Raw genomic sequence first — 17,309 nt, forward strand, 5'->3', positions numbered from 1 at the left:
CATGAAATGGTCTTTCAACAGTCTTGTAGGAGTTCCCTGAGAGATGCTTAGCACTTGTTGGCCCTTTTGCCTTCTGTCTGTGGTCCAGCTCACCCCTAAACCATCTCGATTGGGTTCAGGTCCAGTGACTGTGGAGGCCAGGTCATCTGGCGCAGCACCCCATCACTCTCCTTCTTGGTCAAATAGCCCTTGATGCCTTCAGTGTGACTCTACAATTTTCATAGTCATGAAAATAAAGAAAACTCTTTGAATGAGAAGGTGTGTCCAAACCTTTGGTCTGTACTATTTATATATATATATATATATATATATATATATATATAGATAGATAGATAGATAGATACACACTTAATATACATAAATTAATGTACACTTAAATAGCACATAACTGTTTTGTGTTCAATCAGAGGGTCAAGTCTTCATGATTGGACCACAGGTCACCTTAAATAAAATCCCTCGACTTGCAATGACAAATTCTTCTGTGGACATCGATCTCATTGGGATATCCAAGAACAACATTGAAAGTAGGTCAAATTATTTTTTAGATTGATTTACAAAATGTGGGAAGAAACATTATACCATTACCACTAAACCACATGTACTTACATTCTGGTTGCTGTTGTTGTTGTTATTGTAGCATATAGTATTCAATTTAAGTTCCTTTTTCTGTTTCTGTCACTCAGGATCAGCTGCTGTGGCTTTCATGAGCTACGTCACGATGGAGAATCTACTGAAGCCAGACTTCTTCAATACTTCAAATGACACAGTTAAAACCATGATGTCCACTGTGATCTCAGTTACTCTTCCCAAAACCACCAACACTAAACTCACCAAACCAGTCAACTTCACCTTCAGACACATCAGAGTGAGACAGTGAAATGTGTTTGTCCAACATCTGGAAACATCTAATATTTAGGTTTCTAATATTTTCTTCATCTTTTTCAGGAGTTTGATCCCAGTGGTTCTCTGTCCTGTGTGTACTGGAATATCAATGAGTGGATTGTAGATGGTTGTTCTGTTTTAGAGTTCAACAGCAGCTACACTGTGTGTTCCTGTGATCATCTGTCCACATTCGCTCTCATCATGCAAACCAGCCGCCAACCAGAGGTACAGAACTCTTTGTAGTGAACTAGTGATCACTGAAGAAAAGCACAGATTTGGCACTTATGAACTCTGACATGTTTTCTCAGAGTGACTCATTGGTGGAGCTTTTGAATTTGGTGTGAAAATAGTGCGTGTGAAATAGTGCCTTGGAGTTATGATTGATGATCAGCTGACTTTCTCAGGCCACATTGCTAAAACTGTCCGATCCTGCAGATTTGCTTAATTCAACATCAAGACGATCAAGCCCTTTCTTTCGGAACATGCTGCACAACTCCTTGTTCAAGCTCTTGTTCTGTCCAGGCTGGACTATTGCAATGCCCTCTAGGCAGGTCTTCCAGCCAGTTCTATCAAACCTTTACAATTAATCCAGAACGTGGCAGCAAGATTATTTTTTAATGAGCTGAAAAGAATTCACATCACACCTCTATTTATCAATTTGCTCTGGCTTCCAATAGCTGCTCGCATAAAATTCAAGGCATTGATGTTTGCCTAAAAAACTACCACTGGCTTTGCACCCATTTACCTAAATTTGTTACTTCAGACTCATGTGCCCTCTAGAGGCTTATGTTCTGCAAGTGAACGTCGCTTGATTGTGCCATCCCAAAGAAGCACAAAAGTCACTTTTATGGACTTTTATATTAAATGTTCCATCCTGGTGGAATGACCTCCCCAACTCAATCCGAGGAGCTGAGTCCTTAGCCATCTTCAAGAATCGGCTTAAAACCCATCTCTTCCATCTTTATTTGACCCTCTAACTTTAACACACATTCTATTATTTAAAAAAAAATCTAACTACCTTTCTAATCTTTTTGTATTCTGTTTTCTTTTCATTTATTATGCAATTTTGTGTGTGTGTGTGTGTGTGTGTGTGTAATGACCTTAAACACTAGCTTGCTCTATTCTTTTTCTATTCTATCTGTTTTCTTTTTATTTATTAAATTATTTAAAAGCCCTTGTTACGTGTAATGTATTAACCTAACTGAGACTTGTTATAGCACTTATATATCATTTTGTTGTTTTTGATTGCTTCCACTGTTCTTCATTTGTAAGTCGCTTTGGATAAAAGCGTCTGCTTAATGAATAAATGTAAATGTAATGTAAATATAAAACTCGGTTGTGATTTCAGAGTCAAAACCCTGGAGGATGTTTTCAAAATATTTTTGAGCAGATTGAGACGATCAAAGATCAAGTGCTTCCTTTAAATGTAAGTTTTCAGGAGAAAATGTATAAATTAATAAAATCTATTTTAGATAATATATGAAGACATAGCAGTGCTGGCTTTCTTGACATTTACATGAACAGTAACTGTATTGAACTGCATTTTTCTGATCAATAAATTAGACTGTGACAAACTTTTTGACTGAGGCCTTCAACGCTTCAGAGAAGATTGTAGAGTCATCATCATCAGCAAGCCCAACTGAACTAGCCTCTTATGGAAACCGTGTGTTAAAAACTAGTGAGAAGCTCATTTCTACATTAGTGAAGCCGACAGTCACAAGTGCCAGTGTCAATTTTACTCTTCCTGCTGTAGGTAAGTGAAGGCACAATTGTTATTGATGATGAAACTCAGATTATATATGCGCAGTAATGTGCTCATGCTTATAATGGGGAGGGAGGGAGGGTTGCGAGCCGTTGAGCATACTTACCGAGCAGTAGTGCTACGTATATACAGTACAGACCAAAAGTTTGGACACACCTTCTCATTCAAAACATTTTCTTTATTTTCATGACTATGAAAATTGTAGAGTCAGACTGAAGGCATCAAAACTATGAATTAACACGTGGAATTATATATGGAATTATATACACAACAAAAAAGTGTGTAACAACTGAATGTATGTTGTGTTCTAGGTTCTTCAAAGTAGCCACCTTTTGCTTTGATTACTGCTTTGCACACTCTTGGCATTCTCTTGATGAGCTTCAAGAGGTAGTCACATGAAATGGTCTTCCAACAGTCTTGAAGGAGTTCCCTGAGAGATGCTTAGCACTTTTTGGCCCTTTTGCCTTCAGTCTGCGGTCCAGCTCACCCCTAAACTATCTCGATTGGGTTCAGGTCCGGTGACTGTGAATGCCAGGTCATCTGGTGCAGCACCCCATCACTGTCCTTCTTGGTCAAATAGCCCTTGATGCCTTCAGTTTGACTCTACAATTTTCGTAGTCATGAAAATAAAGAAAACTCTTTGAATGAGAAGGTGTGTCCAAACTTTTGGTCTGTACTGTATGTCCTGTGTTTAATAGGAGAATGGTAGTGATTGGAGCGATTTGACAGCTGACCGCATCAGCTGGTCACAGCCTTGCCTCCGTGGCCTGAATAAACTAAAGCTGCGCTCAATATGGCAATGTGGGCAGGTAGTTTCATGACAAACCATGAAAAAAATAAACTACAAAATCAAAACATATTCCCTCGAGAAGTTAATGGTTTGTGGAGACCACAATGTTTATATATATATATATATATATATATATATATACATATATATATATTGTAACAACTTGTAGTTGTTCTATTACCGTGGGCTGACTAGAGCTAAGCTAGACTGTTTGTTTTTAATCTAACGGCCAGCAGGGTGCTAGCGTCTATACGTCGCAACTTATCTTCACCAGCGGGCAGAGCGAGCACTCGCGTCCCATACACCGCACGACCGTGAGTGTCTCAGTGAGCAGAGTTATTAACAAACCAGCCAACAGGAGGCAATAAGTGTCTGTTACTCTTTAATTCAGAACACAATCAACAAACTGCACAGGCAAGGCCATATCACAAGTCACTCCTCAACACATCTCTCTCCATGACGGTGACAGTCATCCTTTTTTATAACATGGCAGTAAATGAACCCAAATCAACTCCAATTAACTTAGACATGAACATGTATAACATTACTAATATTAGAACTCAACCATCTTGCTTAAATAACCCATAATTGAACGCTAAACAAATACCCATAATGCACCTGGCTGTCAGTGCTGACTTTCGGGTCATTACATAGCCCCCCCCAAAAGGGTTAGTGTCCCCACAACCCTATTCTCCCACAACAAAATCTAACAAATGTCCTGGCCAACGTCGAACACGCTTCGGCCTCTCGGATGTTTTACCCCCAGCGCCAGGCTCAACCCTGAGTCCGTTATTGTCCGTTGCAGCGCTGGGAGTGGATGGTGGGGAGCCTCCCTGGCCTCCACCATTCTCTTGTTCTGGGGCCAGTGGGTGGTACGGTGCCAACCGATCCTTGTGAAGCACCACCCGCCTACCCCGTCCAGGCATTCGGACCCGGAAAACCACCTCCGAAATTTGATTTAGAATCTCTCCAGGTCCCTGCCAATGATGAGTCAGTTTGGGTGACAACCCGCGCTTCCTCTGGGGGCAGAACACCCACACTCTGTCCCCTGGCTTAAGGGTAGGCCCGTGGGCCCGGGTATCGTACGCCCGCTTCTGGCGGGCTCCAGCGTCCTCTAGAGCCTCTCTGGCCAGTTGATGGACTGTGCCCAGACGCTCCTTTAATCGCCGGAAGTAGTCCAGTTCTGGTCCACCAGCAATCTCCGGCTCGGGAGGCGACCCGAACACCAAGTCCACCGGCGTGCGGAGCTCCCTTCCAAACATCAGCGCTGCCGGCGTGCACTGACTTGACTCCTGCACTGCTGTCCTATATGCCCACAGGACCAGGGGCAGATGCTGGTCCCAGTCTCTCTGATGCTGACTAGTCAAGATGGCAAGTTGGGTGGCCAGGGTGCGGTTGAACCGCTCAACCAGTCCATCGCTTTGAGGGTGGAGGGGAGTGGTTCTTGTTTTCTTTACCCCCAGCCGCTGACACACCTCACTGAACAACCGACTTTCAAAGTTCCGCCCCTGGTCACTGTGAAGTTCGTCCGGCACCCCGAAACGGGCAAACATCTCATCCACTAGTCGCTGTGCCGATGTGGAAGCACTCTGATCCGGCACCGCATATGCTTCAGGCCACTTTGTAAAATAGTCCATAGCTACCAGGACAAAGCGGTTGCCGGCCTCTGTGATGGGAAATGGTCCCAAGATATCCACTCCGATCCTCTCCATGGGTGCCCCTACTAGGTACTGCTGCAACGGTGCGTGAGAGCGTTGGCTGGGTCCCTTCTGCGCCGTGCAGACATCGCAGCAGTGAACATGTAGCTCTGCATCCTGCCGACACCCCGGCCAGTAAAACCGCTGCCGCAGCCGCCGCACTGTTTTGGAGTTCCCGAAATGGCCAGCTCCAGCTGCCCCATGAACCCAATGGAGGACTTCTGGCCGCAGAGCGTGGGGAACTAGAAGTTGGAGATGGTCAACTCCCCCCCCTGGGTGCCTGCCACCGCCTGTAGATCACGTCATCGTGGAGCTCCAGGCTGCCCCACTGAGCATGAAGTGATTTGATCTCAGGCCCCTGTGAGGACACCGCTGGCCAGTCCGGACGTGCTCGAGCCTCCAGCCAACCCTTCACCTTCACCAGAACTTGGTCATTTGCCTGCTGTTGTCTCAGCTGCTCGATGGTGAATGGCCCTCCGTCTCCATCACTGCCACCCGGCTCGGTGGCTGCCGACGATGGGCCCAGATCTCGTTCTTCCTGACGAGCACAATACCGACATTCATCAGCAAGGCATGGACGTCTGGAGAGGGCATCAGCGTTGGCATGCTGCCGCCCTGGTCGGTGCTGAACCTCGAAGTCATACTCTTGGAGGATCTCCAGCCACCTTGCCACCTGACCCTCTGGTTGGCGGAAGTTCAGCATCCAGGTGAGGCTAGCGTGGTCGGTCCTCAGTGTGAACCTGGTGCCCAAGAGGTAGGGCCTGAAGTGACGGACTGCCAGGACCACAGCTAACAACTCCCGCCGGGTGACACAGTAGTTTCTTTCAGAACGACTGAGGCTGCAGCTATAATAGGCCACCACTCGCTCTCCAGTCTCCCCCTTCTGGGAGAGTATGGCGCCAACCCCCACGTTGCTGGCATCAGTGTCCACCAGGAAAGGTTTGTTGGGATCAGGGTAGGCCAAAACAGGAGCATCTATAAGAGCGGCTTTTAGCTGGTGGAAGGCTGCCGCACAGTCCTCGGACCACCCAAATCGCCGACCCTTATTTGTCAGCTGATGTAAGGGGCTGGCGATGGTGGCAAAGTCTCTGACATACCTTCTATAATAGGAGGCCAGGCCTAAGAAACTCCGCAACTCAGTGAGGTTGGTTGGTGGGGGCCAGTCCCTCACTGTGGCCACCTTTGTTGGGTCGGTGGCCACTCCGCTCTCACTAACAACGTGACCCAGGAACTGCGTTTGGCGGGTGAGCAAGTTACACTTGGCCGGGTTCAACCGCAGCCCAGCATTACGGATGGCTGTCAGAACCTCCCTTAAATTGTGGACAGCGTGGTCAAAGTCTCTGGCATGGACTAACAGATCATCCAAATAGACCACACAGCGGGTACGGGGAATGTCTTTAAGGACCCGCTCCATAAGCCTCTCAAAGGTGGCTGGGGCATTACACAGCCCAAAGGGCATCACCTTAAACTGCCACAGTCCTTGCCCTATGGTAAACGCAGTTTTGGGCCGGGCCTCCGCCGCCAGCTCCACTTGCCAATACCCACTGCGCAAGTCCAAAGAGCTGAACCAACAGGATCCAGCAACATAATCCAATGCGTCATCAATGCGCGGAAGTGGGTATGAGTCCTTGCGGGTGACCGAATTTAGCCGACGAAAGTCCACGCAAGGGCGCCACCCCCCCGTTTTCTTCCGCACCATGACCATAGGTGCAGCCCAGGGACTGTCTGAGGGCTCTATAATGCCATTAGCTGCCATATCTCTGATCATTTCCTCAGCAGCCTGGCGCTTGGCGAGAGGCAGTCTGTGGGGCCGCAAGCGAATGGGAGCAGCGGGACCAGTGTCAATGTGATGCTGCACCAAAGCTGTTCTAGTACAGTCCTCCTCTCGAGCTGCAAAAATGTCCACAAAGTCTTTCAATAGGCATTGCAGCTGCTCCTGCTGCAGCACGCTCAGATGCTCACTACTTCGTCGCCCCAACTCCTCAACAGCAGCAACAGTCTCAGGTGATGGATGGGTGAAAGGAGCGTGCACTGATAATGACTGGGATGCACTGGTCTGAGTTGCAATACACCCCGGGAGCACCCCTTGAGTCTCTACAGATCTTGTATGGCGGCTGGGGGCTGGAGCCAGTGAACACTGGTGTCTAAGCGGTGGCAGCGGGGCGGCAGCCTCTCCATGATGGCTCCGACCCGACCGGAGTGGCACTCTCTCGTTACCTAAGCACAGTGTGGGCCCCAGCACGTCGACACATGCTCCCCAGTGGGCTAACAAGTCCAAACCAACAATGCACTCATCTCTGATGTCGGCGAGCCAGAACTCATGGCTTGTCTGGCTCATCCCCACTGAAACAGACAACAACTTCTTCCCAGGCATTACTGTCTTTTCACCCGTGACGGTGAGGAGTTCGGTATTGGTGGGGGTCCAGTCCCCTGGAAGAGGACCGGCTGTCCCTGGCAACAATCCTTTTTGTAATAAGCAAATGGTGGACCCCGTATCCACCAGGGCACTGCAGGGCTGTCCGTCAATAACACAGTCAAGGTACAATCCTCTGATAAGCCCACAGCGCCCCACAACAGGGCAGTCATTGTGGAGGGGTGCCAAAGAACGGGGTGAGGGTCCCCTCACTGCCTCACTCCAAGGTCGTTTCCCGGGGGTGATGTTGCCCGGGGCCGGGGACTCGGGGCAGGGCAGTCCCTGGCGAAGTGCCCCGGCTCTCCACAGCGGTAGCAGCGGTCTAGTTTCGACCTCCGTCGGGGGGTCACTGGTTGAACCCGGCTGACCTCCTCCTCCTGAGGCTGAACTCCGTCAAGCTCTTGTTCTGCTGCTCTCGTCAGCTGGCGCTGTAGTTGAGATCGACCTGTTTTGGCCCGGCCTGCAGCACCTCCTCAGCTCGCTCAGCCTCTCTCAGTGCCTCACTCAGGTCTTGGGGTGATGACAAACGGACATGCTGACGTAGGCGCTCAGGTGTCAGGCCCCGCAGGAAAGCGTGGAGGCTCAGCTCTTCCCTCGCTGTGGCTGGGAAGGTAGGGTAGCCTTTCCGAGTATGGACCCGTATGTCAGCGGCGAATGCACCCACACTCTCTCCTTCACGTCGACGTCGGTTAGTAAGCTCTTCCCTGCTCTGCTCTGCAGAAGTTCTCTGCCCGAAGCGGCTGTTAAGGGCAGCGGTGAGGGCCTGGATATCACGCCGCTCTTCGGGAGACAGATCGCTGAGGACCTGAAGTGCAGGACCCTCCAGGGCGAGGGCCAAGTGAGTGGCAGTCTCCTCGCGGGTCCATCCATCGTGGAGAGCAGCCAGATCGACCTGGGCCAGGTAGGGCTCCAGGGGCGTCAACCCGCTGTATCGTGGTAGCTTTGCGGGTGATCGTGGAAGGAGGCTAGACTGGACACTAATTTGGTGCATTGGTGTGACAGTCGAAGGTTCATTCTGCCCATGCATAGGAGAGCGATGCACAGTCCGGGGAACGCTGGCACCATCAGGCCAGTACGGAGCCCTTCTCCGCGTCGACTCATTTGTCAAGCGCTCCAACGTGATTCGGTTCTCTCTGAGAGCACGCTCTATTTCGCCTATACTTCGCTCCATAGCTGCGTCTTCTAAACGGCCTAAATCCCACTTCTGACACCAGTGTAACAACTTGTAGTTGTTCTATTACCGTGGGCTGACTAGAGCTAAGCTAGACTGTTTGTTTTTAATCTAACGGCCAGCAGGGTGCTAGCGTCTATACGTCGCAACTTATCTTCACCAGCGGGCAGAGCGAGCACTCGCGTCCCATACACCGCACGACCGTGAGTGTCTCAGTGAGCAGAGTTATTAACAAACCAGCCAACAGGAGGCAATAAGTGTCTGTTACTCTTTAATTCAGAACACAATCAACAAACTGCACAGGCAAGGCCATATCACAAGTCACTCCTCAACACATCTCTCTCCATGACGGTGACAGTCATCCTTTTTTATAACATGGCAGTAAATGAACCCAAATCAACTCCAATTAACTTAGACATGAACATGTATAACATTACTAATATTAGAACTCAACCATCTTGCTTAAATAACCCATAATTGAACGCTAAACAAATACCCATAATGCACCTGGCTGTCAGTGCTGACTTTCGGGTCATTACAATATGTAATTTTTTTTTCTGCAGAAAACAGTCAAAAATCATTACGTTTAAATCCATCCAAGGTTAAAAAACATTGTCATTTTGTCAAAATATTATTTTAAAATTACCTCAGTTTTCAGAGATCCCTAAACGGTTCGCGCGACGCTGTTCAAAAGATTCAGTTTCCTTAAACCCCACCTTTCGGTAGCATACTGTGTTCTGATTGGTCAACTAACATAGTCAGTTTTGATTGGTTGTTCCGCACACAACTTCATGGTAAACAATGCGTTAGCATCTTTTTGGGGTGAATTATGTCTTATTCCTCTCATCGCGAAGCAAACAGTAAAATAAAAAACTTGAACAGTCTCGCTGCTTTTTCTTCTGTGTGGGTGTATTCAAGCCGCGCGCTTCAGTTTGAATCTGAATAGCGTGTTCAGCGCGGGGGCGTGGTCACATTAGATATAATGAAGGGAGACGTGAAAAACGGACATTGCGTTGTTTTCATATGGATTACTTTATCACAGAATATCTGTTAGCAGCACTTGTTGCACTTCATTTTAATGACGTGTTTGTAAACGAAGATCAGCACAAAAAAAAGTTGCAGACAGCACACATACTGATAAGACGCTCAGGAGATAACAAAAACATATCTTCGTAATCATACTTCGCGTTGTGATTCGGAGATGCTTGTTGATCTAAATAAAGTTCGTAATGAACCCTCTTTTAGAGCCAAATGCTTTGAAAATCCCGCCTTGTACTCACCGAGATTAGAAAAGCAGTCATCAGTGAAATGTTGTGAACACAACAAAAGGGATTTGTTGTACTGCTCTGTTGTTGTGGTAAAAATTTTAGCCATTGGTTCTTCTGATCTTCATTCTTTGGCAGTGAAAGTAAAACAAACTTGCCTTTACAATTTAAAACACACTGTCTCCTCGACATGATGCTATCACACCAACCAGAGCGTCTGTGTGGGGGTGGGGCAGGTCAGAGTTCTGTTTCTCCCATGACGGTAGGCGGAGATTATTATGCAAAGTGCTCCTAGTGACGTACATAGAGATGGGCAAAAGATTTGAAATCTATAACGACTCGTTTCAGCAATTCAGAGTCGACTCCTTACTTTAGAAGCCAATAACTTTATAAATCGTGTACTTTTTGGTTTAATTACTTTGCACATTGATTACACTGATGGACAGCTACATCATACACTGTAATACAGGTAATTTTTTGATTTCCCATCTGTGTGGCTCTTTAAACTTTATTTTCAGGGAAAAAAATATAATTGTTTAAAAATGTTGATCATGACAGAACTTGTGACCATAGTTTGCTAACAATGGTTTTGGGAAATGCACCTCAGAGTAACTTCTTCTCTCAGAGGTTTTGATGTTGATGTTTTATTGAAAATAACATCCATTTGAAGTTACTATAATAGTGATTAGTGTCACCTTTAGTTGGACTATTGACTCTTTAACACTACTTTTTTTTCTCTGGCTGCTGTAACTGTAAATATATGAAGCATATTTGTTATGGAAAGAAAAGCCACAAGCAAACATGATCAGGTGATGCTGATGCTGAAGACAATCATCTGATTCATTGATCTTGTTCAGACTCTCTGATTATATGGGTCATGTGCTTTTTAATTAAAGTAGCTGTATAATACTACAGAATGAGGTGCAGCACAGTATAACTACAAGGTCATCTGCATGTCAAAGGTCATTTCTTACAGTACACTGTATACTGAAGTGCTCCAGTTCTTATCTTGTTTTTCTTCTTAACCCAAATGTCCTTAAAAGCAAAACATGTAAGTGTCACACTAAGGTGTGAAATAGGTGCACAAAGAAGACAAATAATCTTTTATTCCACACAGAGGATAAATCCACAGAGGGGAGACACATGTAGAGAAAACATTACAACATCAATAAAGTAACAATGGACTGACTAAAAATTAAATAGGATGGCAAATAAGGGTAATTAATGAGACACAGTTGAATCAAATGACAAAATCAAAGGGGGCACAGAAACTTAGTCACGCAGGAAAGACTAAGACTATAAACTACTATTTGAATAAATGTATAAAATAAATATTGTCATAACTACAAGCTCAATTTTTGAATTTGTCATCGTTAACTATAAATACAGTAGAGATATTTCATAAATCATCCCTTATTCCTATGGAACATAAGAGTCTTTATAGTCTTAATTATTGTCCAACTTCCCTGAAATCCCCTTTGGCCTATAAAATCTAACATAATCTACAATTTAACAAAACACACAGATTAAATACATTCATCTCTGAAAAAAATAAATAAATAAAATATACTTATTTTATCACACGTTCTGATGTTTAACAAAATACTTTGATATGCATTTTGTCCTCTTGAAAAATTACACGCATGCGCAATATCATCAGCTCATCGGTTCTCAAATCAGACACATCCAAAAGAAACGGTTCTCAGTTCAGTGGTTGTAGATTTGTCAATAACTGACACAATACAGACTGGATTTAACCGAACGTGTTCCTCGTTTATTTTCCTTCTCTCCCTGGCTTACACTCGTGCACACTGGTGTACCCCGACCACTCCCACCTTCCCATGTAACATCACCCTTAAAGGGCTATAGCATTCATCAGCTATGAAATAACATTTATCAACACTACATCCCTTCCCTTAAGCTAACACTCACCAACTGAACATATGACTAAACAGTATAACAGGTAACACTGTAATAACTGTGACGGGCATATCTAGCCAGTTACATAGTCCTGATAACGTGGGTTAGGATGGCTAACTCTCCCTGAACGAGTCACTACAGTTTGGGCAGTTTGAGCGACAACACCAGTGGCAGGTGCTTCGCTCTGAGGTGGTGATACTGTAGATGACAAGAGGTTTGTAGGAGGTGACACTGGTGGAAGTGGCCTGTAATCATCTTCTGAACAATCAGTGGACGCAGGCTCTTGAACACCGAGGAGCAGACGTCGATTTCTTACGTATTGTCTGCCCTGAGAGGTCACCACATAGCTGTAAGGTTGAGCAGCATGGCCCTGTACAACTGCCAGTTTGTCGAAACCGCGAGCCGTCTGCATCCTTACTGTCTGACCCTGTTCGAGGGGTGGAAGGGTATGGGCATTGCGGTCATAGTATGCTTTGCTTTCCTTTCTCCTCCTGATAAGAGCTGCCTGGACGTTGCTGCATACAGAGGGCATCAGCCTGTCTTTCAGCTCAGGAAGAAAAGTTCTTGTCCGTATAGAGAGGAGCATTTGGGCAGGTGATGGCAGGTCAGCGCGTGAAAGGTTACGCAGGTGGAGTAAAGCAGCCTGAATGTCACTGTGCTCTCTATGGTATTTCTCTAGCAAATGCTTGGCAGATCGCACTGCACGTTCTGCAAGCCCGTTGGATTGTGGGTAATATGGGCTACTACGAATGTGCTCAAAGTCCCATGCACGTGCAAAACCAGAAAATTCACTACATACAAACTGCCGTGCATTGTCTGTCATGAGCGTCTGAGGAATGCCGTGGACGGCAAAGTGTCTCTTAAGTTTTGCAATTACAGTGACACTTCTCATGTCAGGTAGGTGGTCAAGCTCGAACCAACCGGAGAATGAGTCCACTAGAACCAAATGCATTTTTCCATGCCATTCAAATATGTCTGCCGCAGTGAACATCCAAGGAAGATCAGGGACATTATGTGGTTGCATCGGTTCATGTGATTGATGTGGTCTAAGGGCGTTACAAGGTGCATAACGAGAGATTGCTCTCTCTATATCATCATGCATTGTGGGCCAGTACATTGTTTCTTTTGCCCTGCGTTTTGTGGCCGCCAGACCTGGATGGCCTTGTTGTAGCTGAGTCACGTAGTAACTTTGTAGCGATGGTGGTATCAGGAGTCTCTGTCCTCGAAAAATCAGTCCATCATCAACAACAAACTCCTCTCTCATGGAAAAGAACGGGCGGAGGTCATGTGAGAGCTCTTTGAAAGAGTTCGGCCATCCATGCATTATCATGTTAACCAGTCTTTGGCATGTGGGATCAGATTTTACAACAGTTCGGAGTTCCTCTGTCCGCTGTGATGAGAGAACTTGAAGTGTCATAACCTCTAGTAGGTCATCCGAAAGGGGAGGGTCAGTGGAGGGGAGATGAGCACGTGATAGGGCATCAGCGACAAAGAGTTCCTTGCCCCGTTTATAAATCACGTTGAGACTGTAACGTTGGAGCTCGAGCATCATACTTTGAAGACGTGCTGAGGCGGTGTGTAACAGCTTTTTTAAGATTGTGATGAGGGGCTGGTGATCTGTTTCCACGGTGACAGGTCGACCATAGATGAAGTCGTGGAACTTCTTAGTTGCAAATACTAATGCCAACATTTCTTTCTCGATTTGGGCATACCGAGATTCAGTTGGTGTTAGGGCGCGTGAAGCAAATGCAACAGGAGCGCCCTGCTGAAGACACACAGCACCCAGTCCATGTTGGGATGCGTCAGCTGAAAGGATGACAGGTTTGGTGACATCAAAGTATTGCAATACTGGGGGACTGGACACAGCGTCCTTCAGCTTTTGGAAAGCGGCATCCTGCAGCTCATGCCATGACCATTCCACATCCTGCTTCAACAGTTCACGTAAAGGGCCGGTAACATCACTATATTGTGGAATGAATTTTGATAAGTAGTTGGTCATACCAAGAAATCGTTGTAAGGCCTGTTTGTCCTCAGGTTTTGGCATTTGGCGAATAGATGTGGTCTTGTCGGGGTCGGGTTTGACGCCATGAGCAGTCAGGAGATGGCCTATGTAGGAAAATGAGGTGACACGAAATTTGCACTTGTCGGGGTTTAATTTCATGTTACAGCTGCGGATTTTGTGGAGTACCTGTTTCAGTCGCTCATCATGTTCCTGTAGTGTGCAGCCCCAGACTAGTATGTCATCTACCACAATTTGACATGGTTGTGCATCAAAGAGCTGCTCCATGGATCGCTGGAACACTTCACTGCCGGTGGAAATTCCATACGGCATGCGCAGGAATCTGTACCTGCCAAAAGGTGTCATGAATGTGGTCAGCTTCGAGGATGCCTCGTCCAAAGGGATTTGCCAAAATCCACATTTTGCGTCGAGAATACTGAAAACCTTGGCACCCGGCATGTCAGCGATGACCTGCTCAATGGTTTTCAGTGGATGGTGGGGCCTTAGGAGTGCCTTGTTGAGATGCACTGGATCTATGCAGATCCTTACAGAGCCATCTTTCTTTTTGTCAGCAACCATGGCAGACACCCATTCAGTGGCTTCGGTTTCAGGGGTGATTACACCCAATGTAGTCATTCTCTCAAGCTCTGCCATGACTTTCCCTTTCATTGCTATGGGCACTTTCTTAGGTGCACAGACAGAGGGCGCTATTGACATGTCTAATCGCATGTGATAAACAACAGGCAGTTTGCCAAGCACTGTGGTGTCAAACAGATCACTGAACTCTTGTACCTCTGGTTCTTGGTTTTGTACAGCATGCACATGTGGTCCTAACTGTATCAAACCCATAGCTATACTGTCTTGCAATCCTAGTAGTGGTCTGACATTGCGATTTACCACATGGAATTTTAGTTGGCATTGTTCGCAATCTAGTATCGTTGTGCCCTCAGTATTGATGGTTTGCCCACCATATGCAATAAGATTGACTTTTTCAGTATTGTTTATGTGAGCTGAGGGTGCGATGAGATGTAACTGGTGGGCGGATATAACGTTGCACTTGGCACCTGTGTCCACCTTTAGTTTCAATTGGCCAAGCCCGTGAGTCAGTTGCACTGTTGTGAATATTTCACCTTTCTGCGAAACATCATCCACTGTCTCACAATAGAAGGTGTCCTCAGGGGCATCCAGATTCATGCCTAATTCATTCACCCGATTAGGCTTATAGTTTCTGAATTGTGCAGTAGTTCGTTTGGGATGGTAATCACGAGTTTGTGACTGTGAGTTGATCTACAGCATTTTGCAAAATGGTTCCATTTTCCACAGTTGTTGCACTGTTTATTGAAAGCAGAGCACTTGAGTTTATCAGGGATGTGATATCTGTTGCAATTGATGCAGCGCTCTTGTATTGCACATACTTCAGTCTCGTGTTTCAGTTCTTTTGTGCTCTTTTCAGATTGCTCATATAACAGGCATATATTAACTGCAGAGTCCAACGTCAGGTTTTTTTCGCGGAGCAGCTGTTTCCGCACGCCGTCACTTTCAATCCCGCAAACTATGCGGTCACGGATTAGCTCATCATTTAAAGTTCTGAAATCGCATTTTTTTGCGAGTAACTTTAAAGTGGAAACATACGACTGAATGGACTCACCAGGTTTTTGATTAGTCTTGTTGAAGACGTGTCTGTCCATTATAATGTTCTTTGTAGGCAAGCAGAGTTCTGCAAACTTTTTCAGTAATACTTCGGGATCTTCTCTGTACTCTCCCTCTGCAAACGTGAAAGCCTCGGATTTCTCTACAGCGTCCGGGCCCGCTAAATTCAGCAGAGTGTACGCCTGCACCTTTTCCGATATGTCTGATAGACCAGCATTGCAATATTCTTTCTTTTTCGAATTTGCTCCAGTTGTCAGCAATGTGCTCGTCGAAGATGAGCGGATCAATACAGCGGAGACCTTGTGCCATGTTCGACCTCTTCTGACACCATGTAGATTTGTCAATAACTGACACAATACAGACTGGATTTAACCAAACGTGTTCCTCGTTTATTTTCCTTCTCTCCCTGGCTTACACTCGTGCACACTGGTGTACCCCGACCACTCCCACCTTCCCATGTAACATCACCCTTAAAGGGCTATAGCATTCATCAGCTATGAAATAACATTTATCAACACTACAGTGGTGATCCGAAAAACCGATGCTACTGGTTCTTGACTCGAGAACAAGAATCAGGTAATCAGTTCTCTAATAAGACGGGTCCGAAAGAAACAGTTCTCGTTTCAGTGTTTCGAAAAAAAAGATGCAACCAGTTCTTGACTCGAGAACGAGAACCGCTCCAGCAGTGGGCGTGTACGTTCATTATCTGGCTCGGCTCGGTGTTCATCTTCAGTTCGGTCTTCACAGCAGTTCAGTCAGAGTACTGTTTGAGTAAATGAATTACCCTGGGATATTGGTATATTCTGACTCTGAGGGAGTGTAAGCCAGGTTAAAAAAGTTAACATCTTAAGTCATTTGTGGATAAATGCTTATTGGAGACGCGAACCGTTTGGTTGAACTAAGAAGAACAGGTTAAATTGATCAATTCATTCACAAACCGGACATCACTTCAAAGCATGATACCTCGCACTTTTTTTCAACGAAATTGTAGTAATGCGACACTTTACATTCTCAGTAAAGTTAATGGCGTTGCAACAATGGCAAAAGTAATCAATTAGATTACTCCATTACAGAAAAATAAACGCCATTAGTAACGCCGTTATACTTAAACGCTGTTACTCCCAACACTGTATATATATAAAGTGTGTATATATATACACACACACACAAACACACACTTAATATGCATAAATGAATGTACACTTAAATAGCACGTAACTGTTTGTGTTCAATCAGAGGGTCAAGTCTTCATGGTTGGACCACAGGTCAACTTAAAAAAAATCCCTCGTCTTGCAATGACAAATTCTTCTGTGGACATCGATCTCATTGGGATATCCAAGAACAACATTGAAAGTATGTCAAATTATTTTTTAGATTGATTTACAAAATGTGGGAAAATACATTATACCATTACCACTAAACCACTTGTACTTACTTTCTGGTTGCTGTTGTAGTTGTTATTGTAGCATATAGTATTCAATTTAAGTTCCTTTTTCTGTTTCTGTCACTCAGGATCAGCTGCTGTGGGTTTCATGAGCTATGTCACGATGGAGAATCTACTGAAACCAGACTTCTTCAACACATCAAATGACAAAGTTAAAACCATGATGTCCACTGTGATCTCAGTTACTCTTCCCAAAACCACCAACACTAAACTCACCAAACCAGTCAACTTCACCTTCAGACACATCAGAGTGAGACAGTGAAAATGTGTTTGTCCAACATCTGGAAACATCCAATATTCAGGTTTCTAATATTTT

The 17,309-nt window shown here is 45.5% G+C and overlaps 1 protein-coding gene across 1 annotated transcript in view; it reads left to right on the forward strand.

The window, feature by feature from the left end:
* Positions 1-17,309, forward strand: part of LOC113081132 (uncharacterized) — an 89,236-nt gene that overhangs the window by 54,906 nt on the left and 17,021 nt on the right. Inside the window, exons 14-20 of the mRNA XM_026253168.1 lie at positions 408-524; positions 684-865; positions 946-1,107; positions 2,231-2,308; positions 2,446-2,635; positions 16,786-16,902; positions 17,062-17,243. Coding sequence (XP_026108953.1) covers positions 408-524; positions 684-865; positions 946-1,107; positions 2,231-2,308; positions 2,446-2,635; positions 16,786-16,902; positions 17,062-17,243 — 1,028 coding nt within the window. The remainder of the gene's footprint in view (positions 1-407; positions 525-683; positions 866-945; positions 1,108-2,230; positions 2,309-2,445; positions 2,636-16,785; positions 16,903-17,061; positions 17,244-17,309) is intronic.

This window comes from Carassius auratus, unplaced genomic scaffold (genome assembly GCF_003368295.1).
Source record: "Carassius auratus strain Wakin unplaced genomic scaffold, ASM336829v1 scaf_tig00033242, whole genome shotgun sequence".
NCBI classification, from domain to species: Eukaryota; Metazoa; Chordata; class Actinopteri; order Cypriniformes; family Cyprinidae; genus Carassius; species Carassius auratus.